The sequence below is a fragment of the Gigantopelta aegis genome, chromosome 7 (assembly GCF_016097555.1).
Source record: "Gigantopelta aegis isolate Gae_Host chromosome 7, Gae_host_genome, whole genome shotgun sequence".
Lineage (NCBI taxonomy): Eukaryota > Metazoa > Mollusca > Gastropoda > Neomphalida > Peltospiridae > Gigantopelta > Gigantopelta aegis.
In genome coordinates this window covers 39293685-39319457 of record NC_054705.1, presented here as the reverse complement: position 1 = coordinate 39319457, position 25773 = coordinate 39293685, and the positions used below count along the sequence as shown (strand labels likewise).

At 37.9% G+C, this 25773-nt stretch overlaps 1 protein-coding gene across 1 annotated transcript in view; it reads right to left on the bottom strand.

Annotated features, from left to right (window-relative positions):
- Window positions 1-21466, bottom strand: part of LOC121377404 (glutathione hydrolase 1 proenzyme-like) — a 36513-nt gene extending 15047 nt beyond the window's left edge. The window contains exons 1-9 of the mRNA XM_041505383.1: window positions 21343-21466; window positions 18790-18934; window positions 10308-10416; window positions 9580-9731; window positions 8619-8739; window positions 6128-6195; window positions 5047-5120; window positions 2904-3100; window positions 342-429 (exon numbers count right to left, since the gene is read on the bottom strand). Of these exons, the coding sequence (XP_041361317.1) occupies window positions 342-429; window positions 2904-3100; window positions 5047-5120; window positions 6128-6195; window positions 8619-8739; window positions 9580-9731; window positions 10308-10416; window positions 18790-18934; window positions 21343-21367 (979 nt within the window). The 5' untranslated portion in view covers window positions 21368-21466. The remainder of the gene's footprint in view (window positions 1-341; window positions 430-2903; window positions 3101-5046; window positions 5121-6127; window positions 6196-8618; window positions 8740-9579; window positions 9732-10307; window positions 10417-18789; window positions 18935-21342) is intronic.
- Window positions 21467-25773: the final 4307 nt, after the last annotated feature.

Here is a 25773-nt window from a genome sequence, read left to right as displayed (position 1 = left end):
CATGACGCTCATGACACCTGTCGATTATGCCCCCAATTTGTTTTCAGCCTGGATTCCATCTAATTAGGTAAGGGACGTCACTCTTCACGCGCATGCGCAATGGAATGCGAAAGAGGTCTATTTATCAATGTCTATCAATTTTTAACAGTCTTAAGAGACTGCATTTTTCCATTAACAGCAAGGAATCTTTTATTTGCACTTTTCCAGACAGGACAGCACATACCACAGCCTTTGATATACCAGTCATGGGGTACTGGTTAAGACTGGTGGTGGGGGGGAGAATGGGTCCACTGGGTGTGGGGGTGATGGTGTTCTATCAGATACTGATGAAGGATACTAACTTTGGAAAGATGTTGTGATGACGTCACGCGTCACAATGGAGTAGCTGTGAAGATCATCGGCTGTCATAACACCAGCAGCTTTGCTTATCTGAAAAGAAACAAATATAATAATACAACATTATCTACTGATGAAAGTGCCCAGGAGGTAGGACTATGCAGAAGAAATAACAAAAATCCTCATAAGAATGAGTATTAAATGCAATATGTTATAAAGACTGAGTCTCATTACGACGGCCTCCGTAGCATAGTGGTTAAGCAATCAGACTTAAGGTTGGTAGTTTCTGGGTTCGAATCTCTGTACCGGCTCCCGCGGTAACTGTTCCTTATATAATCAGCTTCATTCATTCTTTCATTCACTGTCAATTATAAGTTTATTTATTGACTCATTTTAAGAACGGGCTAGGACGTAGCCCAGTGGTAAAGCGCCCGTCAAATGTGCGGTCGGTCTCGGTTCGATCCCCGTCGGTGGGCCCACTGGGCTATTTCTGATTCCAGCCAGTGCACCACAACTGGTATATCAAAGGCCGTGGTATGTGCTACCCGGTATGTGGGATGGTGCATATAAAAAGATTCCTTGCTGCTAACTGAAAATAGCCCATGAAGTGGCGACAGAGGGTTTCCTCTCTCCATATCTGTGTGGTCCTTAACCATATGTCCGACGCCATGTAACCGTAAATAAAATGTGTTGAGTGCATTGTTAAATAAAACATTTCCTTCCTTCCTTCCATTTTAAGAATTACTCATCTATACCTACTGCAAAACAATGCTCTGTTAGCGATCCATCATATAATGCTCTGTTAGCGATCCATCATATAATGCTCTCGGTTAGCGATCCATCATATAATGCTCTCGGTTAGCGATCCATCATATAATGCTCTCTGTTAGCGATCTATTATATAACCATATATGCTCATTGATTAACTTCTAGTGAAATGTATATATTGTTTCAGCTAAAAGCTCATTAAAACTGTTGCAAATAAAGTGATTATTATACAATTCAGGACTTTGAAAATTGAATATTTGCATAATACATTTATGGGTTACGAAAAAATAAATTCAGGTAAACCATTTTCTTTTTGTGTAACCAGTTATGTCCATTTAATAATGTCCTACATTTAATGTGCAAAAAAAAAAAAGAAGGTTACACTAAATTAGATTTGCGTGAACGGTGCGAGAACGAAACAATCGTTCTCGCAATTTTCAGAGGCCTGTAATTGTTTCATTCATTTGTTCTTCATTCACTCTCTGTAAATTAATTTATTCACTCACTCTTTGTGCTTTATCCACAAATACTGCAACAACAACAAAAAATGCTGTCTGTTAACTGTTCATGGTATAATTCATTAATTCATTAATTCATTCATGTGTTCACTGTCCATTACAAGAGCATTTATTCACTCACTCTTGGTGGTTTATGTACACTACTCTGCAGAAACAATGCTGTCTTGTTAACTTTCCATGATATAATTAATTAATTAATTAATTAATTAATTAATTAATTCATTCATTCATTCATTCATTCATTCATTCATTCATTCATACATTCAATGTCCATTACAAGAGCATTTCACTCTTAGTGAAATATAATTAATTAATCATTTAATCATTCATTCATTCATTCATGTGTTCAGTCCATTACAAGAGCATTTCAGTCTTGGTGGTTCATTCATCCATTCATCCATTCACTCATTCATTCATTCACTAATGCATTCACTGTCCATTACAAGAGCATTTCACTCTTGGTGGTGGTTCGTTCACTCACTCACTCACTCACTTACTCATTCATGCGTTCACTGTCCATTACAAGAGTATTTCACTCTTGGTGGTCCGTCCGTCCATCCATCCACTGTCCATTACAAGAGTATTTCACTCTTGGTGGTCCGTCCGTCCGTCCATTACAAGAGCATTTCACTCTTGGTGGTCCGTCCGTCCGTCCATCCACTGTCCATTACAAGAGCATTTCACTCTTGGACCGGCCTCGGTGGCGTCGTGGCAGGCCATCGAGTCTACAGGCTGGTAGGTACTGGGTTCGGATCCCAGTCGAGGCATGGGATTTTTAATCCAGATACCGACTCCAAACCCTGAGTGAGTGCTCCGCAAGGCTCAATGGGTAGGTGTAAACCACTTGCACCGACCAGTGATCCATAACTGGTTCAACAAAGGCCATGGTTTGTGCTATCCTGCCTGTGGGAAGCGCAAATAAAAGATCCCTTGCTGCCTGTCGTAAAAAGAGTAGCCTATGTGGCGACAGCGGGTTTCCTCTAAAAACAGTGTCAGAATGACCATATGTTTGACGTCCAATAGCCGATGATAAGATAAAAAAATCAATGTGCTCTAGCGGCGTCGTTAAATAAAACAAACTTTACTTTACTTTTTCACTCTTGGTGGTCCGTCCATCCGTCCATCCACTGTCCATTACAAGAGCATTTCACTCTTGGTGGTCCGTCAGTCCGTCCATCCACTGTCCATTACAAGAGCATTTCACTCTTGGTGGTCTGTCCATCCGTCCATCCACTGTCCATTACAAGAGTATTTCACTCTTGGTGGTTCATCTACACTCACTGCAGAAACAATGCTGTCTGTCAACTGTCCGTTATAGAAAACCTGCGGCCCACCCTCGGCCACGGCTTGGAGAGTAGTTCCCAGTTCCTCCAGTGTAATCCAGTCTCCCTCCTTGACCAGTTGACCCCCCGGCACAAACCATTTCTTCAGTAGGGGTGGAAATCCGGACACATCAACCTTGGTTCTCAAGACTTTAGCTGAATAACGAAAACATCATTCAAAAATACAAAATATATTTTATAAATATAGAATTGAAAATGTAGGATCATTGCAGGGATGTGAGAGGGGCTGGAACAAAAAAGCTGACTGCGGCCTGTGTTCAGGGGCCGCTCAAGGGCCCCTGAAGGAAAATTGTTGTTTGCAACCCCTGGAACTGCCAAAAATTGCATTCAACGCTAACAAATTGAAACTGGTTATAACTTATAAGGCATATGTCATAAACTTGAAACTGTAAAAACATGCAAATGAACCTGTGTGGTCAACAGTATTTGAACATCATGTTTTTTTTGGGTTTTTTAGACGAAATGGAAAAATGCATTTACGCATTTCCGTATAGCTCTCACATCCCTGTAATTGACTTCTCTATTCCCAGAAAAAAAAGGCAAAAGGTTTTGTAACAAGAATTTTATGGAATTAAATGTGAAAGTTAAAGTTTGTTTTGTTTAACGACACCACTGAGAGCAATTTGAGTTATTAATCATCAGGCATGGTATATCAAAGGCTGTGGTATGTGCTATCCTGTCTGTGGGGTGTGACTATATGTCAAAATTACCAAATTGTTTGACATCCAATAGCCAATGATTAAGTAATCAATGACCTCTAGTCGTGTCGTTACACAAAACAAAACTTCTTTTTTATTATTAATCATCAGCTATTAGATGTGAAACATTTGATCTTTTATGTGCACTATCCCACAGACAGGATAGTAAATACCACAGCCTTTGATACACCAGTTATGGAACGAGAAATAGCCCAATCGGCCCACTGACAGTTACATTCATAGATATTCATCTCAATGTATGTTTTAAAAAAAAGAAAAATCAAAATAACAAAAATTAAATTAAATAAAAAAGTAAATTAAAATTTTAATTTAATGATTTATTGTTTTCACATGCATTGTGCTGAACTATAAACCATGTTTCATTGATTTAGGAGTTATACTCTGTAAAAAAAACCTCATAGCTATAACTGCAAAACTTTAATGTTCACCTAAATGCAAATGTTGACACTGTCACTACCAATTTTTACTTTGTAAAACAAATAAAAGTTTGTTTTGTTTAACGATACCACTAGAGCACACTGATTAATTAATCATCAATTATATAATTATTGGATGTCAAACATTTGGTCATGTTGTCATCAGAGGAAACCTGCTATATTTTTCCATTAGTAGCAACTGCCATGGGATCTTTTATACCGGTATGCACTCTCCCACAGACAGGAAAGCACACATACCTTTAACCACACGCCTTTAACCAGTTGTGGCGCACTGGTTGGAATGAGAAAAAAAGCACAATCAGTTGAATGGATTCAAAGAGGTGGTCTGATCCTACTTTGTAAAGGCGAGACAAACGTGAGTAAATTAAAAACATTTCAGTATATGTTGTAGTCTAGTTACAGTCCGTCCCACAGGGATCGCATTTTTTTCATACTATTGAATTTACTACAAGTTATTTACTTCCGAGCCGACTGATTTGTAAATTGCACACACAACTTGTATTTCGTTGTTATTTCCAAAACCATTTTACTTTACTTCTTATGTCAAACCAAACTGAAATGATTTACAAAAAACATTTTAATAGAATGATGGGACGGACTATAGACTGGATCCTGCATCAGGCTTGTGAGAATTGAAAATCTGCCCGACCTATTTATCGGTTATTCAGAAATAAATCCAGGTAACCCATTTTCTTATTGCGTAACCCATTATATCCAAGCAAATGGTGTTCCAAATTTTGGGCGAACAAAAAAATAGGTTATGCAAATTAGATTTGCGTAAGCAACGCGCGAACGAAACGATTTCTCTCGCAATTTTTAGAGGCCTGCTGCATGAAACCTAAATTAATTTCACCGAGTACAGCAACCAATCTACATGTGGTTTCCATTTTGAAATTAAATTCAAGTAAAAACTAAATTATTTTACCCAAATCCGCAGTGACATTGAAACCATTGTTAGCTATGTCTATTGCTGGTTCAATCAGGCTTTCCCAGGCCAATCTGTAAGAAGAAAAGAAAGAATTAAAGAGCTCACCTACTATAAACTGATTCACTTGATTAAAGAAATAAAGCAGGATACAGCACTGGCCGAAACGGAGCAACACTGGCTGTCAAGCTTTGGAGTTCCAAAGAAGACCTGACAGACAGTGTTTTTTATCACCACAACCAGACTTCAACTATAGCTAGAACGCAGAAGGAGATTATTCAAGAAATAATTTATGATGTAACATTCAAGATTAATATAGGGTTTTTTGGTTTAAATTTAAATTTATTTAATAATACAACTAAATTTTTTAAATTTTAAAAATAACATACATTTATGTCTGCACCGAGTTTGGTGCAGTTTAAAATGTGCTGAGATATTATTAAACAAACATTTCCTTCCTTTGTTCTGTGTTAAGTGTCTAAATACAAGGAAGGAAGAAATGTTTTATTTAACGATGCACTCAACACATTTTATTTACGCTTAAATTTGCGTCAGATATATGGTCCACACAGATATTGAGAGAGGAAACTCGCTGTCGCCACTTCATGGGCTACTCTTTTCGATTAGCAGCAAGGGATCTTTTTATATGCACCATCCAACAGACAGGGTAGTACATACCACGCCTTTGCTACACCAGTTGTGGAGCACTGGCTAGAGCGAGAAATAGCCCAATGGTTTCACCAACGGAGATCGATCCTAGACCGACCTCGCATCAAGCAAATGCTTTACCACTGGGCTACGTCCCATCCCCCACACACCAAAGAGCCGCAGTTTAAAAACATGTTGACGTATTATTAAAAAATATTCTTCTCAGTTCCACTCTTAATCCTAATGATGTATTTTCGAAGTGTGTCGAGACATCATAAAAACAACATTCCTTTCCTTTTTCCTGTTTATTGTCTATACCAAGTATCAAAATAACCATATGTTAGACCCCAAATACATGTAACTGTTGTTTAAAAATGCACTGACTTATTATTAATTAAACAAACATTCCTTTCTTTTGGAATGTCGTACTTACTTCCCTTCGTTCTTCTGTACCTGCCATAAGCCCTTCAGCCATCCAGGTGTCGCCACAGATTTCCCAGACTGAAAAATAATTAGGGGCCAATTTTCACAAAACATCGTAAGTTTAAGTCTGCGACTAGCAGTTATACCGGGCATACATTTACAAGTGTTTGGCATCTATCTGACATTGCAAATTACATCATTACGGGAGATGGAGCATTTTAATGACAAAAGAAAATGAAATCTGTGTACTTAGAACTATATTTGTTGTACTATGATAGTAGTAAGAATTGTGTTTTAGTCGTAGATATACGTTTACGTGCAAAACTAGGCTTACGATGTTTTGTGAAATTGGGAGCAGGACTCTTAACAAGACTTTCCCAAGTTTTCTGCCATTGTGAAGATGTAGCTGTCTAACAGAGATCTTTTAATGACTAAAATAATTTTTATCAAACTAAAATATATTTCTGCATAAAATATCAGTGGTTGTATGTTAAATGTGTTTCTGATTGTCTTAGTGTTTGTTCTAGGTCAAACGTCACTTCATTTCCTAATATATCTAAAAAAAATTACTTAAAAAATTATTGGGAGACCAAATCCAGTTTGTGCTACATACAAATATTAGAATGACCAGAAGCACACTGACCTCACAAAAAGCTAGCACTGAAAGAGTTAAAGGCTTAACAAGTAGAGGGATTGTTTGACTGATTGAAAACATATTTTATTCTACAAACAAAAGAATCAGACACAAGTTTAACAACTTACGAGGCCCTCTTCTACATACATACATGTACAATATACATGGTGACTATATTATATAGTTGTATATTAAAACTACATTAAACAGTCAAAGATAACCAGTGGAAGGAAATATATTATATACAAAGGAACATGAAAGAAGAAAAAAAAGATACATAATGGACCTAACGAAAAGATGGCATTGAAAGGGATAAAGGCTTACATAGTAGATGGATTGTTTGATGCTTACATAGTAGACAGATTGTTTGATACACAATGGACCTCACGGAAACTAGCACTGAAAGGGTTAAAGGCTTACATAGTAGACAGATTGTTTGATACACAAAGGACCTCACGGAAACTAGCACTGAAAGGGTTAAAGGCTTACATAGTAGACAGATTGTTTGATACATAATGGATCTCACGAAAAGCTAGCACTGAAAGGGTTAAAGTCTTACACAGCAGACAGATTGTTTGATACATAATGGATCTCATGAAAAGCTAGCACTGAAAGGGTTAAAGTCTTACATAGTAGACAGATTGTTTGATACATAATGGATCTCATGAAAAGCTAGCACTGAAAGGGTTAAAGTCTTACATAGTAGACAGATTGTTTGATACATAATGGATCTCACGAAAAGCTAGCACTGAAAGGGTTAAAGTCTTACACAGCAGACAGATTGTTTGATACATAATGGATCTCATGAAAAGCTAGCACTGAAAGGGTTAAAGTCTTACTTAGTTGAAGGATTGTTTGATACATAATGACTCTCTCGAAAAGCTAGCACTGAAAGGGTTAAAGTCTTACATAGTAGACAGATTGTTTGATACATAATGGATCTCATGAAAAGCTAGCACTGAAAAGCTAGCACAGATTGTTTGAAACCTCATGGGCACTGAAAGGGTTAAAGTCTTACATAGCAGACAGATTGTTTGATACATAATGGATTTCATGGAAGCTAGCACTGAAAGGGTTAAAGTCTTACACAGCAGACAGATTGTTTGATACATAATGGATCTCATGGAAAGCTAGCACTGAAAGGGTTAAAGTCTTACATAGTAGACAGATTGTTTGATACATAATGGATCTCATGGAAACTAGCACTGAAAGGGTTAAAGGCTTACATAGCAGACAGATTGTTTGATACATAATGGATCTCATGAAAAGCTAGCACTGAAAGGGTTAAAGTCTTACATAGTAGACAGATTGTTTGATACATAATGGATCTCACGAAAAGCTAGCACTGAAAGGGTTAAAGTCTTACATAGTAGACAGATTGTTTGATACATAATGACTCTCTCGAAAAGCTAGCACTGAAAGGGTTAAAGTCTTACATAGTAGACAGATTGTTTGATACATAATCGGAGCTAGCACTCACTCTCTCGAAAAGCTAGCACTGAAAGGGTTAAAGTCTTACATAGTAGACAGATTGTTTGATACATAATGACTCTCTCGAAAAGCTAGCACTGAAAGGGTTAAAGTCTTACATAGTAGACAGATTGTTTGATACATAATGGATCTCATGAAAAGCTAGCACTGAAAGGGTTAAAGTCTTACATAGTAGACAGATTGTTTGATACATAATGGATTTCATGGAAACTAGCACTGAAAGGGTTAAAGGCTTACATAGTAGACAGATTGTTTGATACATAATGGATTTCATGGAAACTAGCACTGAAAGGGTTAAAGGCTTACATAGTAGACAGATTGTTTGATACATAATGACTCTCTCGAAAAGCTAGCACTGAAAGGGGCCAAGTCTTACATAGTAGACGGATTGTTTGTCAGGAAACATGTCTGAAGTAGCAGCGGCAGGGGCGGTCTCGCGGAAATCGTACGCTTTTGACTTCTGAACCTTGTGATCGTGGACTAGCATGAAGCCACCACTGAAAGTAAAAAAACATACAGACATTCAGAGTTTTAACTCATGGTAGGGTCGCAATGACATATAACCCTAAAACAAATTGCAAGAAAATGTTTTATGGTACATGTATGAGTTTGTACTGTTAGATCTACAAAACAATATATCAAAAGTTGGGCAAAATTGGAATTATTCTATTAAAAAATACTATTGACTGTAAGTAATCTTAGTGTTTATAGAGGTTAAAAATGCTGATATTTAGTAGATATCAGTTAATATCATGCATTTTTAGTATATTGGCAGTCATCTCTTTTTGATATCATACTTTGACACCTTCTAGTATTCTAATTTTGGCCACTGTTTGAGGTATCGTTAAACTATGATAATAATATCTTTTATCCTATAACTACCCATGATATCCATGCTATAAACCCATGTGATAATTTAGTGTATTAACCCGGTTAATAATGGTATGCAAATTCGCAAGGTCTCTAGGTAATGTGGATGGGTCATTTGCGTACAAGCCAACAAGACCTGAGCATAACGTTTTCAAAGATGTAGGTAAAATGCGCGACATCAAACTAATTGTTATCAATCACACAGCCTTTGATATACCAGTCATGGTGCACTGGTTTCAACAAGAAATAGCCCAATGAGTCCACCGACGGGGATCGATCCTAGACGCAATTTTCAGAGGCCTGGGCCCAGATTTTCAAAGCTAACTTAGCACTACGATATCGTAAAACATTGTGACGTCATAGCTTATGATGGTTTTACGATATCGTAGCACTAAGACAGCTTTGAAAATCTCTAAGCTGTACATGTGCCTCATGAAGTTAGTAACACAACGAAGGGTAAAACGTACCCGCCAAAACCTGAGTTATGTGGGTGAACTACACTGAGACAAAACATCGCTGCGATGGCGGCATCCACGGCATTTCCGCCTTTCTTTAGTATGTCGAGGCCAACTTCCGAGCAGACTGGCACATCAGTAGCTACAGCCCCAGTAGAACCGATCTGTTAGAAAAGAAAAGAAACAAATTGTAACCGGACGTGTATGGTCTTTCAGGAACATGGTTCATTAGTTCAGTGAACATTTCTTGAAATAATTTTTTTTATTATTATTAAAATTATTGTGATTATTATTATTATTATTAACTAAATAAAATAAATATGAGTTGAAAATCTAGAAAAATTAAGCTACTGACCGAAAACATATTTTATTGCATAAACAGAGCTTTACATGTAGCTCTCACTAATTTGGGCACAATAGGGACTTTTGTCTTTTCTGAGCGCAGGAAGGTCAGTTTTAGTTCAGTACTGTCATTAACAGCTAGTGTAGAGTGGTCACTATTCAGAAATGCATTTCAAGTTATTTTAATCTAATTAAACTTTAAACATTTTAGTGGTTTTGAGGTGAAATATTGAGGTCAGAATGTTTGTACTTAATATGGGCATTTGTATTTTGGACACAACGATAATTGTCTCAACTCTGAAGCTGTCTGAAACCCTGATAAACAACAAAACGACTGGGCACAAGTTTGCTAAATTAACTAGGCCTCTCCTAATGATGTAGCTACATGTATACTGTACCTGTGGTGGTAAGAGGTAGATGGTTAGAATGAGTGGGACTGTGATGCAGACAGCAAACACGACATTCAGTATGATGATAATACGCAGACTGAATGACTTGGTCCCCAAACTGAAAATCAAACGTATATATACATGTATGTAATATGATCAACACTGAAAAAAACAGTTTGTTGTAATCTGATCAATGCATAAAGAATGAACGACTTGAAGTTGGTCCCCAAACTGAAAATCAAACATATGTACATTTATTATGTACATAGTTCAAAATATTCAGGGAAATATATTATTAATATAACCAGTATGACCCATGTGTATCATAATGGTTTGACGTGCACAATGAATGACGTAATTTTGTGAAGAGACGTCATAACTTAACGGCTTCCGCAGTGTTTATCAAAACGACATAATTTCGGAAAATGACATTGTTTTGTCGTCTCTTTTTAGTTACATGTACGTTTCAAACGTTTTGACATGGTCCTAGCTTGTTATTCATAAAAATAATATTTTGGATAATGTGGATAATAAAGAAATTATTACACTTGTGTGTGAGTTTTTACGAAACTCGTGTCAGGATTCATGCATTACCCTCGCTCTCGCTTGGGCAATACTGTACAAAAATCCTGACACACATTTCATAAAATCAGTACGACACACAAGCTTGTATAATAATCTCCATGTATGTAATACAACCAACACTAAAAAAACCCAGTCTGTTATAATCTGACCGACTCATAAAAATTATCACATCATGTCATGTGTTGTTTTAATTTACATCCATATATTTTTTCTTTTATATGTACTTTTTTTTTGTTTTGCATTCCATTTTTGGAGTGGGATCTACATGTAGAGCACTACAAAAATTACTTAAAGGAGGGGACAATCAAGGCATTTGACATGGTATGCATATTCAGCGATATATACTCTTCAAAAAAAGAAACGCAAAAGGGTACAAATGGGTTATAACTCCGATTTTATGTTTCCTACCGGTTCATGCTTTGTGAATATAAGGTCATTGCATGTCCCAAACATATTCCCACGGTTACATTCGATAAAACGCAGCTACTGTACAATAAAGTTCCAAAATGTGAATATTCGCAAAAACGCAGCCACGTGCAAACCATGTCACCACTGCACGTGCGTTGTCTGCACGTTATATATTATATTTAATACGACAGTATAAAAGTGCAGGGTGTCGCTTGCCTGGCCTCTGTATCTGGCCGACAGTTGACAATCCAGGACATGCCACGTCTCAGTAATAACCGCAGAGAAACAGTGCCATCGGCCGACTAGACGCCGTGGCGAATACCAGAACGGCCGTTGCCAGGGCATTCCATGTGTCCCCAAGCACCATCTCCAGACTGTGGGACCGTTACCAGCAACATGGATCAACACGTGACCTCCCTAGATCCGGTCGACCACGGGTCATTACCCCCGGGCAGGACCGCTACATCCGGGTACGCCACCTTCGGGAACGATTGACTACTGCCACCTCCACAGCCGCAGCAATACCAGGTTTGCGCAGGATATCGTGACCAGACCGTACGGAACCGCTTACGTGAGGTAGGAATTCGTGCCAGACTTCCAGTTCGAGGTGTCATCTTAAAACCACAACACCGTCGACTCCGACTGCAGTGGTGCCAGATTCATCGACAATGGCCTACTGCGATGGAGACAGGTGTGGTTTCAGTGACGAGTCCCGATTTCTGCTCCGACGTCATGATGGAAGATGCGCGTGTATAGGCGTCGTGGTGAACGTTATGCGGCAAACTGCGTGCAGGAAGTGACAGATTCGGCGGGGGTAGTGTCATGGTGTGGGCAGCCATCTCACACACTGGCAGAAACTGACCTGGTCCACGTGCAGGCAACCTGAATGCACAGGGCTTTATTGACCAGATCCTCCGGCCACACATCGTTAAAGTTATGGTGTCAACGCCAACGCAGTGTTCCAACATGACAACGCCAGGCCTCAACAGCACTAGTCTCACAACGGCTTTCCTAACAACAACATTAATGTCCTTCCTTGGTCATCGACATCACCGGATTTGAACCCAATTGAGCTCTATGGGACGAGTTGGACTGACGCCTCCGACAGCGACAACCCCCACAGCCCCAGACCCTGCCCGAGCTGGCAGCAGCCTTAGCAGGCCGAATGAGCCACCATCCCCCGGGACGTCATCCGTACTCTGGTTGCTTCAATTGGCTCCTCACCACCCCAGGCAGTTGTTCAACACGAATCAGGCCACACCCGGTATTGAACTCCAGATGACCTATGACCTTGGTGGTGTGTCCTATCACTTTACTCCTCACAATGGACTAGACTAATTGTGAACAATCATGCAGAACCTCTTAGGTAATTATATAGTACCATTCAATAATTAAATGTATTTTGATGTTTCACTTTGACTCCTTTTGACCCCCTTGAGACTATAATGAGAATCATATTGCTTACCTCTTAACATGTGAATTAATATAGTATAAAATGGTTAAACGTGACGGTATTTTGATTTTCACTTTGACGGGCGCAGCCATTTTGTACCAATCACAGTGAATACGCCCTCTGGCAAGCTGGTGAATTACGTAATACCTAACGTGTCACGTCAGGAATTAGTCTTCGAACTGAAGAAACAAAACATACCTGATTTTTGCGGATGTTCAATCGCAATTTTCTGTCATAATAGTCATCCCAGTAAATATGGTACAATTATATATTTTGATGTAATACAAATAAACTCATTGTCACCCCCTTGAAATAACTCAATGAGAATCATTTTGAGAACCTCGTAGCTGTGAAATAATAATAGTATCAATTAGGTAATTAATACATTATTTTCCGTGGCCTGTACCTGTGGTTCCACTGATTGGCAGGTGTATATTTTAGACGGTCCCCAAACACTGTCTAGACACACTAAAAAGACGTGCCTCTTTTATTAGGATCACAAGGTATTGTCTGATAGCCGCACGGATACCCCTCTATTCGTAATAGACATTATCACTTTATTACTGTAAGTAATTCTGTAAAACCCTTGATTAAGTAGTTTCCCATCTAAAATAAAAAAAACTGACAAATTACATAGTCCCAAAGAAAGAAAATTATCACTTGGGTATCGTGAGTGGTCATTTTTGCTCGAACGTAGCATACCAATAGGCTTAATAATATGCATTTTTTTCTTTGGATTTAAAAAAAAAAATAAAAATACTATAACTCCATTTTGTTCTATTGATGCTAATTGAAATATAATTAGTTAAATAGTTTATTATACTATCAAGTCATTTATGTTGTTTTACAAGTCAGGTTGATGAAAGCGAAGCGCCTTGTCGTAAATTAGAGTATTTGTTTACACTGTGCATTGAGCAGATGGACGGAGCTGATGTCACTTCGCCCCAAGCTATACCACTTTGGACGTCACCAAAAAACGAGAACAAAATGGCTGCTCCCATTTTAGCAGAAATTCTTTTTTTTGTGACTCCAAAATATACGCGTTTCAATCATGGTAAAGTGTCATGTATGTGTGATGTTTCACTTTGAGTTATTTACCACCCCTTGAGACTAGTTCAATGAGAATCATTTTGAGAACCTCTTAGCATGTGAATTAATATAGTATCAATATGGTAATTAATACATGTATTTTGATGTTTCACTTTGACTCCTCACCACCCCCTTGAGACTAGTTCAATGAGAATCATTTTGAGAACCTCTTAGCATGTGAATTAATATAGTATCAATATGGTAATTAGCTACATGTATTTTGATGTTTCACTTTGACTCCTCACCACCCCCTTGAGACTAGTTCAATGAGAATCATTTTGAGAACCTCTTAGCATGTGAATTAATATAGTATCAATATGGTAATTAATACATGTATTTTGATGTTTCACTTTGACTCCTCACCACCCCCTTGAGACTAGTTCAATGAGAATCATTTTGAGAACCTCTTAGCATGTGAATTAATATAGTATCAATATGGTAATTAATACATGTATTTTGATGTTTCACTTTGACTCCTCACCACCCCCTTGAGACTAGTTCAATGAGAATCATTTTGAGAACCTCTTAGCATGTGAATTAATATAGTATCAATATGGTAATTAATACATGTATTTTGATGTTTCACTTTGACTCCTCACCACCCCCTTGAGACTAGTTCAATGAGAATCATTTTGAGAACCTCTTAGCATGTGAATTAATATAGTATCAATATGGTAATTAATACATGTATTTTGATGTTTCACTTTGACTCCTCACCACCCCCTTGAGACTAGTTCAATGAGAATCATTTTGAGAACCTCTTAGCATGTGAATTAATATAGTATCAATATGGTAATTAATACATGTATTTTGATGTTTCACTTTGACTCCTCACCACCCCCTTGAGACTAGTTCAATGAGAATCATTTTGAGAACCTCTTAGCATGTGAATTAATATAGTATCAATATGGTAATTAATACATGTATTTTGATGTTTCACTTTGACTCCTCACCAACCCCTTGAGACTAGTTCAATGAGAATCATTTTGAGAACCTCTTAGCATGTGAATTAATATAGTATCAATATGGTAATTAATACATGTATTTTGATGTTTCACTTTGACTCCTCACCACCCCCTTGAGACTAGTTCAATGAGAATCATTTTGAGAACCTCTTAGCATGTGAATTAATATAGTATCAATATGGTAATTAATACATGTATTTTGATGTTTCACTTTGACTCCTCACCAACCCCTTGAGACTAGTTCAATGAGAATCATTTTGAGAACCTCTTAGCATGTGAATTAATATAGTATCAATATGGTAATTAATACATGTATTTTGATGTTTCACTTTGACTCCTCACCACCCCCTTGAGACTAGTTCAATGAGAATCATTTTGAGAACCTCTTAGCATGTGAATTAATATAGTATCAATATGGTAATTAATACATGTATTTTGATGTTTCACTTTGACTCCTCACCACCCCCTTGAGACTAGTTCAATGAGAATCATTTTGAGAACCTCTTAGCATGTGAATTAATATAGTATCAATATGGTAATTAATACATGTATTTTGATGTTTCACTTTGACTCCTCACCACCCCCTTGAGACTAGTTCAATGAGAATCATTTTGAGAACCTCTTAGCATGTGAATTAATATAGTATCAATATGGTAATTAATACATGTATTTTGATGTTTCACTTTGACTCCTCACCAACCCCTTGAGACTAGTTCAATGAGAATCATTTTGAGAACCTCTTAGCATGTGAATTAATATAGTATCAATATGGTAATTAATACATGTATTTTAAAGGGACAGTTCTGAGTTTACAGCCATTGTAAACTGTTTCCGATCAATAGAGCCTTTTCCATGACGTAACATACAAATTAAATACATTTTCTTATTTAGAATATCAGTGTCTGTATTTACAAGGTGTTTGTTGTTGTCCTAATGCTTGTAGTAGCCCAAACCAGATTTTACCTCCCAATAACTTCATACGTACGAAAAAATATATATCACAAATTAAGAAAAAACTGAGTGCTATAAACATTAGTATACGACCGCAAACACATTTGATATACAGACACTGGTATCCTAAACAAGAAAATGTATTTAGTATGAAATAGTAGTCGCCATCAAGGCTCTGTTATCGCAAACATCTTACAATGGTTGCAAACTTGGGACAGTCCCTTTAAAGGGCTTAACCTAAGTTAGGACAGCAATTAAAGGGACACACCCTAGCTTTTAAACACTAAGGCATATTTTCGACTATTATAGCCATTTCTAATAACTAAAATCATACTTTACTTAGATTTTATGGTTTAGATTATCACATTCCGTACATTCAAAGTATTTTTGGTCATCCTGATGTTTTTAATATCACAAAATGCATTTCTCATATTTTTAAAAACGCATGTGTGATGATAGAGCATTACAAAAATTACTTAAAGCCGCACACCCTAGTTCCATCCTGCGAAAATAAATTATAATTTGGTTAATCTACAAACCTGTAACACACTTAGATCACGTTTTTATCAAATGAAGTGAAAAAGCAGGTTTTATATCGATAAATACCATGGGAATCCCCATGTCCCAATTGCTTGAAATAATTTTGAAAGTTAGTATTTTGATGTCACCGGTAGATGTCTCTCGAAGCACAACAATGCCTACATCACGACAAATTTCACAGACTTGGGGTGCGTTCGTTTCACCTCTCCTGGTCTGTCCTGGTTGTATCCCCTCTCCAGATATCGTAAGACTTAGCAAAATTATTGGTTTTAAGGGTTTGTAACGTTTTGTATTGAGACACTTACTTGTCTGAACTTTATTGTTACTGAAAATGTTCACGAACTGTGAAGAAAAATCTCACAAATGAACAACAACAAATCGGATGTTGATTGCACGAACCGTGCACGAGAAAACAAACCGAACCAAAATGATAACGGTCACGTGGTATACCAACATCTGTGACGTTTACACAGGAAGATTCCCTCTAAAACTAGATTGGACCTCGCTTGCTTAACGGTTTTTTCTCGACAGCACGTCTTGTGAAAAAATGCAAAAAATGCATTTCGTGGTTTTACAAACATCAGGATTACCAAAAAGCACTTCAGGTGAATGGAAATGTATATTCAAATAATAAACGGTAAGTAAAGTGCAGTTTTATTTGTGAAAAAATGGGTTTAATAGCGAAAAACAACGCCATAATGGTTAACAACTAGCCGTAACTAGGGTGTGTCCCTTTAACAGGGCCCCATTCCACGAAACGATCTTCGCACTACTATTGCCGTAAATACCTACCATCGCGATCTTAATTTTTGTCAACGATCACCAGCCCGTTCCACGATCTGGTGTAGCTTACTATCATCGTAAATTGCTGTGAAAATTTACGAGGCAGTTGTAAGCCACTAACGTAGCTGTCAAATGGCAGTTAAATGATGATTTTGTCATTTTCTAAGAAGAATACTAACTTTTTGAATAAAAATGGATATAATATATACCAAATACCTTTTATAAAACTCGGCGTTCGATGAAAAACATTCTAGGCCATAGACTTTCACACAAAAAATACGGGACATAACTCTCATGTCTTATGCATTCGGAAATTATCGCTTAGCAAATGAACTGACAAAGTTTCTTCATGGATGTCCAATACCAATGAATACATCTAAGATGTTCCGAAAAGTCGGTAACCAATTCATTATTTAACTAATTCGTACTTCTTCGTAAAGAATATTTTAACAATGGGCTGGTGTGTAGTACCCTATCAATCTACTGATAAGGGACATCATCCTAACACAAATTGTAATCCCACCACCCCGATCTCAATATAAAGATGGACCCTAACCCTAACTCATACTAACCACAGCTTCTAAAAAAAAAAAATTAAATCCACTAGCCATGGGATCAGTGATTTTTTAAATTTACTAGCCACAATTAAAAATTAACTAGCCCTACTTTACATTAAATTAATACAATTTTATTAAATAATAGTAATAATCAGATATGTCACCTAAAGAGGGAAATAAGAGCTAAAAAAACACTAACATTGGGGTCAGGATATTCATATTTACAAAATAGACTTAACTGCAACATTTGACTTTTTTTCACTAGTCATCAGGCATGGCAATAGTAGTTATTTACTAGCCCAACATTGAATATCACTAGTCATGGGAGTGGGGCTATCATAATCTAGAATCCTTGCTAACACTGAAGTCATTAAGATCAGGGGGACTACATGTAGCTGGGCAGCTACATGTATTTTGATGTTTCACTTTGACTCCTCACAGAATATAGAGCCTGTCTCGATAACCATTATTTCTCAGACTAATGTGCGTTTTTAGAATTATGAAAAATGCACTTTGGGTTATTACAAAAACCTGGATTAACAGAACTACTTTAGGCGTACGAAAATGAATATTCTAAATAATAAAATGTTAGTACTCCTAATTTAAATTATTAAAAACGGCTTTAATAATGAAAAATATATTGTAGTGTTTAGAAAGTAGGGTCTGTCCCTTTAAGGGGAGCTTTATCAGTCTCACTCCCTATCACTACTCTAAGACTAATTCAAGGAGTAGTTTTCAGCTCTCCCGGTGGCACAGTGGTTAAGCCATCGGATTACAGGCTGGCAGGTACAGGGTTCGCAGCCCGGTACTGGCTCCAACCCAGAGCGAGTTCTTAAGGGCTCAATGGGTAGGTGTAAGGCCTCTAGACCCTCTTCTCTCTCACTAACCACTAACCACCTAACAACTAACCCACTGTCAGATAGCTGAGATGTGTGTCCAGGACAGTATGCTTGAACCTTAATTGATATAAGCATGAAAATAAGTTGAAATGAAAATGAAAGCACCCCACCCCACCCCCCTTGCAGGTGAATTTACATGTTAATCAACATGGCAACATCTTAAAATTAACTCCACATAATCTAACTTAAGCGAAGTTTGGGGAGGGGAGGGGAGGTGGGAGGGGGGGAGGGGGGATTCGTGCTGGGTGCCTGAATACTCACATTTTTTTCTTGCTACTGGTTGGTGTCTGTGCAGCATGCAAGGAAGACAACTCTGCTCCAACAGGTTCATCGCTGGGACTGTCAGATGAAACCGACTTGGGCAGTTTAGATTTAGCGTCTGTATCAATCAACTGAATCTGGTCACCTGCAAGTTTAATCAAGGTAAAAACAATGGTCAGTCTACTCAATACAGGATAGCACATTCCACGGCCTTTGATATACCAGTCGTGGGGCACTGGCTGTAACGAGAAATAACCCAATACGTCTCACCCCATGATGGTTAGAGAACTGCTATTTAAACTTTGTCAACGTATATGAAATGCAATATCCAATTTCAAAAGATTTCAAACCCATAACTACCTATAGTCCGTCCCACAGGGAACACCTTTTTTCATACTATGGAATGTACTACACGTTATTTATGTCTGAGCCAACCGTTTTGTAAATTGCACACAATAATGGTCTATTTTTTTTATTTCCAAAACACTTTTGCTTTTCTTCTTACCTCTAACCAAACTCAAATTATTTACACAAAAAAAAGGTTTAAAGAATAATGGGATGGACTATAGTGCCGGCTAGCTCTGGCTGAGCAATTTCATCACTAACTTACCTGTTAAAGTTCAAAAATTGCACAAACCGAGTTATTTTTCTGAAAATTGTCAATAATTACATGAATTTAGAATTTACTTTGCCAAATAAAAATAAAATTTGCGAGTTATTTCTAACATTTGAAAATGGAGAACTTGGCAAGTGTTATAGCTAGCCCTGTGGTAAATAACAAAATACCTGTAATACCTGATACCTGTAATACTTCGCAGGGCTAGCTTTGGGTGAGCAAAACATTTCACCAAATTGTTTATTAAACTTCAAAAATTGCAGAAATTAACAGTTATTTTCTAAAAAAAAAAAAAAAAAAAAATTATTTCGCCCCAAATTAAAATAAAATTTGCCAACTGCTTTCAAATTTCACAATTGGCGAATCTGGCAAATGCCAGAGCTAGCCCTGAATTCGACAGTTGTCAACAACCAAATGGTAGCCAGCTACTGTGTCTAAAATACAAAAAGAATTCCTGAATCTGATGCTACAGAGCTTTAGTTTGATTATTCTCGAGTCAGTCATGACATTAAACTTACATCTATTTGTTAACCAGTACCAACACTACATGAAGAAACCTGAAGCTTGTATGCCAAACGAACCTGTGCGATAGATCAAAGCGTGTGCCCACGTGACACCGGTTAACAACATGTAAGTTTAATGTTATGACTGGACTCAAAAATAATCAAACTAAAGCTCTGTGGCATCAGATTTAGGAAAATACGTGTTTTAGACACAGTAGTTGGCTACCATTTGGTCATCGACGATTGCCAAAGTATTACACACATGCAGTCCTCTCTAGCCCTCCCCTACAACATATCAATAACGGGAGGGCTGGAGGAGACTTGAGCTAGAATAGGACATGAGCAGTTAGCATTATTAGTTTTGGGATACATGCATTTTATTTTATTTTTCACATTATACTATTTATACTTTGCCTGGAATTGTTGGTTATTGTTTTCTTATTGGACAAAGTCCTGTTTAATCATTACTGTCCAGTGATAGAAATAAGCAGAATTGTTTACTAGTCCAACGGACAAATACATCTAGAAATTTACTTATCCGTCACTATTTTCAATTGTCCAAATAAATGGTTTGTTTAATTCAAGTACAAGGATAATGTTTTCATTTTTTTAAATCAAACTGCATTGAACATTTTCACTTGTCTACAGGACAACCACCAAGGTACACTTCGCTTGTCAGAATAGATTTTCACTTGTCAGGACAAAGGGACAAGTGCTTATTTCGAATGCTGCTGTCATCTGAATCATACTCTTGCATTTGTTAGGTGCTACTAACACTGTAATTGTTGACCCACAAGATTACAATACCAATAATATGGTATGATTAAAAAGTTTTTTTAAGGCTGACAACTGACACTTTTCTAACCCTAACTTGGCCTATGGCCTTGTTTTGGATTCGCACACAATAGATAAATATTATGTTACTGTACTTTCACTTTAAATCCACATTATCATCATGTAAGTTATACTTACCCTGACCCCTGGGCCCTGTTACCATAATTTTGAAAATTATTCTAAATTCTACACTGAGCTAGACAATGCTGTTTACATTTCAGAGTGTTTTTAGTTTTCTTAATTTTAGATAAAATATTAAGTTTAAGTTTTAAAAGATAAAAGAAATAAAAGTAACCCTTGCGGCTTGCCGGCAAGACTTCCGAACGTTCCAGCATTCAGGTATAAGTTTAGGGTTAAGGTTAGTGGTGATATTAGCATGCATCGGAAGTCTTTCCCATTCGCCAGATATATCATATTTAAACCAAAAAAAAAAGCGTTGGATATATTTTATTTATTGCGTACGAAGCATAATCTTTGATAAACAAGGAACGATGGATGCGAAAACAGAAAAGTGACTTTTAGTCTTTTCCACCTCAGTTCCATTGCAGTTACGTAGCTAGCCATTTGTTTAACTATTTTATTTTATGCTAACATCTATACCTTGCGCTCTAGCTAAACCGTCCATGCTGCTGTATTATAATAGGGTAAAACAAGACACTTTTAATACATTTTAAACTGATAACTTAGCGAAGTCAAGACACAACCAAGCTGACACATCAAATCGTCTACCACGTTCTGTAAATAATGCGCGACATATAATGACAAATCGCATGGTAATATAATCGTCACGCATACCAGTGGAATAGAAACGAAACAAAACATTGGAGTAGTCTCCCTTAGATTGTTTTGTAATCCGAAACTTGGTTCCCGCACTGCTTGCCATGTTGGTGTGATAAACAAGCGTTTTCTGCCTCGCGCGGACGCAGTTTAGAACGCACAGAAAAGTGGGAACATAACTCGTCCCAGCCAGTGCGCCACGACTGGTATATCAAAGGCCATGATATGCAGGCCCGTACGCAGGGGTGGGGTGGGTGCATACGCACCCCCCATAGTCTGCCGAGGTTCGTTGTAAAATAGTCCAATTTATTTCCCAGAATGCAGGAAAATGCATCTCCTGCATTCTAGATTTTAAAAATCCCCCCCCCCCCCGGACTTCCCAAGCAACTCCGGCCCTTTGGGCCGTCGATTACGCACCCGCACCCCCACCCCATCCTGTCTGTTGGATGGTGCTTATAAAAGATCCCATGCTACTAATTAAAAAATGTGGCGAGTTTTCCTCTCTAAGACCATACGTCAAAATTACCAAATGTTTGGCATCCCAGGCCCGTAGCATCGGTGTCTTTTTTTTAAATATGTTCTTGGACACACACACACACCCTCCCCCCCCCCCCCCCCCAGTAACACGGGCGCTTCGCAACCTCGTGAGAGGCACTTCATAAGCCTAAACGACCCCCACCAAAAAAACAATCCTGGTCACGGGCCTGCATCCAATAGCCGATGATTTATATATCTATGTGCTCTAGTGATGTCTTTAAACAAAAACAACTATAAAGCTCAATTCAAGCTGTCGACCTACAAATTATAAAATTATATATTAATCCATGGGCCCTACCACGCTATGCACACTATATTATTATTGTTCTTTCTGCTGTGCATAGATTATTTCAAGAATTTTTCAAGGGGGGGGGGGGGGGGGGGATTTTGGAGGTCGAACCTCCCCGCTCAAGCCATTTTTTTGTTCAATATATTTTCCGGAGGAGCATGATTCACGACACCCCGACCATAAACGTCGCTCGCACAATCAGTATTTATTAGATTAGCCCAGTGTCCTTGTTTCTGTGTTCTCCTGGTCAGAATCTTTATGGCATTTAAGGAGAACAGACCACTTTTTCGAGAAGACAAGCTATTATTAACAGCAACTGCACAACTCACATTCACAGAGAATCATGTAGGTGACAACAGTCTGTTATAGCGATATCTGCAACAAGGGGTCTTCATATCCAACCCGATTGATGATCCAGAATAAAACCTAAACCCCTGCCGAGTTGTTCATGTTTTCATCTCATACAACACTTCGGTAACATTGGAGCCGACGTAGGTACTGGGTGTTCTTAACACAAGAATACAACTATAACCCAGTCAGGACCCGTAACAGTTCAACTGCCCGTGGCCCACAGCTCCGGGACGTAGCTTCACTTGAGGGGGGAGTATGTAGTAGTGTAGGTATTAAGTGGTCCTACTGATAGTAGCTAGTGGGAATTTCCGTAAATTAGCTCAGTTGGTAGAGCGCTGGACTCTCGTACTGCGAGTCCGTGGTTCGAATCCTTTCAGTGGAGGTTGATTTTTCTGTGCACTGGCTGGAAAGAGAAATAGCCCAATGGTTCCACCGACATGGATCGATCCTAGACCGACGGCGCATCAAGCGAGCGTTTTACCACTGGGTTAGATCCCCCCCCCCCCCCCCCCCCCCCAGAGTACGGCGCTAGCACCTCGGGAGAGCGCTCTGCCGACTGAGCTAGATCCCATTTTGCATTACAAGCAAGAGATCGTTTATAAACATTTTCCCCACAGGCGGCCTTTGAAATAATCCCAAAACTGTGGGACACTGGTTCGGACGGGGAAAATAGATAATGGCTCCACCTAGAAGGTTTGATCCTGCGACCAATTGCAATCCGCCCCCACATGTAAAAAGTATACGTCTCCCCTCCCTACCCCTACCGTGACGTGCATAAATTAGACTAGCAAAGACTTTTTTTTTCTGTTCGGTCTGGCTGAACTCAGCCCTGTTTTTGACTGTTTGATACTAGTTAATTTGGGCGTTTTGTTGTTGTTTGTTTCTATTCCACAGTTTTAATATGCAAACAACAACTACAGTCAAACTTTTCATAGCGGACACCTGTAATTAGCGGTCACTTGCCGTAAGCGGCAACTTTTTTCCCCTCCCATACGACTTTTAATGTAACTGCACTCGTACTTAATGTAACTTTATGTAACTGCACTCGTACTTAATGTAACTTTATGTAACTGCACTCGTACTTAATGTAACTTAATGTAACTGCACTCGTACTTAATGTAACTTAATGTAACTGCACTCGTACTTAATGTAACTTTATGTAACATCACTCGTTCTTAATGTAACTTAATGTAACTGCACTCGTACTTAATGTAACTTAATGTAACTGCACACGTACTTAATGTAACTTTATGTAACTGCACCCAGGGTTCTTACATTTGAAAAAAACATAAAATTGAAGGACATTTCTAAGACTTTTCCAGGACATTTTGTTAACCTTTCCAGGACATGAAATGTTCAATCTATCAATGTGTTTATAACAAACTGTTGTCTGAATTTAGACAGGTTATGAGGACAACAAAAGTAAAGTTGCGAAAAAAAAAGAAGAAAAAAAACATCCACCGAACTTTTTGCTTAAATTTCCAGGATATTTCCAGAATACAATCAAATGTAATGCTTTTTCCAGGACATTCCAGGCCTGGATTTTAAAATCACGAAATTCAAGGACATTCCATGGATTTCCAGGACGCGTAAGAACCCTGTCACCTGTCTAACCCGGCCAGCGGCCATCTAAATCGGATCCCAATATACCTGTATTAAGCGGCCACATTAAATGTTTACTGTTATATAAAAGGAATATGTTTTACCGCGACAAGGTCTTCCAACACTTTCAAGAATACTAGTAGTCAATCAGTTCCGACATCTCTATCACTCCTCCCCCCCCCCCCCCCCCATAATTCTGAATAAAAAATATTATTGGTACTTGGTAGTAAATCTTAAAGTAGAGATGAATTTTACTTGTAGATGCAAAACAAATAAAAAAATATTGCATTTCAAGACATCTAATTTTCAAACATTTTACGGGAGAACATACCCCCGAACCCCTAAAAACTGTTTTGCGCCCTCGATCTGTCAGCCCCCTCAATGTCTACTTGCTTCCGCCGTACCTGTCTGTATGTATCAACCTGTAATCAGCGGCCACCTGTCTCAAGCGGTCGCTTTTCTCTACTCCCTTGTGTGACCGCTTAAAACCGGTTTGACTGTGTGTGTGTGTGTGTGTGTGTGTGTGTGTGTGTGGATACCACTCTGAAAACTGCTATCATTATTTGTTTGAATGTAATCTTTTTACCAAACAGAGACATCTTCTTTTAGATTCTTTGAAAACGTTTGCATCGGTTAATTTGTAATTAATATTGTATGGCAGTACTGTTGTAAATGATACTATTAACAAACAAGTATTCTATCATGTACATAAAAAAATATTATATTAAACAAACACAGCATTTTGAATAATAATAATAATAATAATAATAATAATAATAATAATAATGTCTAATTAATTCTAAATGAGTTACGCAGGAACCTGTCTGCTAAGAATTGGGTTGTCTGATTGGAAAACAAATCACGTTCGTTTGCTTTCCTTCTTCATTTTTCATTATTTTTTTATTTTTTTATTATTTTGTTTTTGTTTAGGGTTTTTTCTGTATTTTGTTTTTCTCTCATATATATATACTTCTCTTTGAATATTTAATTTTTTGTATATTCTTGTAATAGTTGTAGTCGCCGTTATTGTCATATTTTCATTATTGTATGATATTAGGAGAGGGCCTCATAAGTTGGATAACTTGTGCCCAATCCATTTGTACATAAAATGCAATAAAATATGTTTCAATCAATGTGTGTGTGTGTGTGTGTGTGTGTGTGTGTGTGTGTGTGTGTGTGTGTGTGTGTGTGTATGTATGTATGTGTGTGTAACTAGCGCCGCGTTGGTTATTTTCGTTAAAACAGTCGTTAAACTTTATGTTCCCGTCAAAACTGTGAGATCACACAAGAATCAAAACACTCGTGATATTCCCAGTTTAATGTGACCAAAAAGTTACTACGTGACGCTTGAGTGACACAGCTATTTCATTCATTCTAGATGTGTATTCTGTCCTGCGCCAGACCACTGGACATCCAGAGACCGTGCCCGGGATGAACATTCATTTCATTCATTTCAACTTATTTTCGGGTTTATA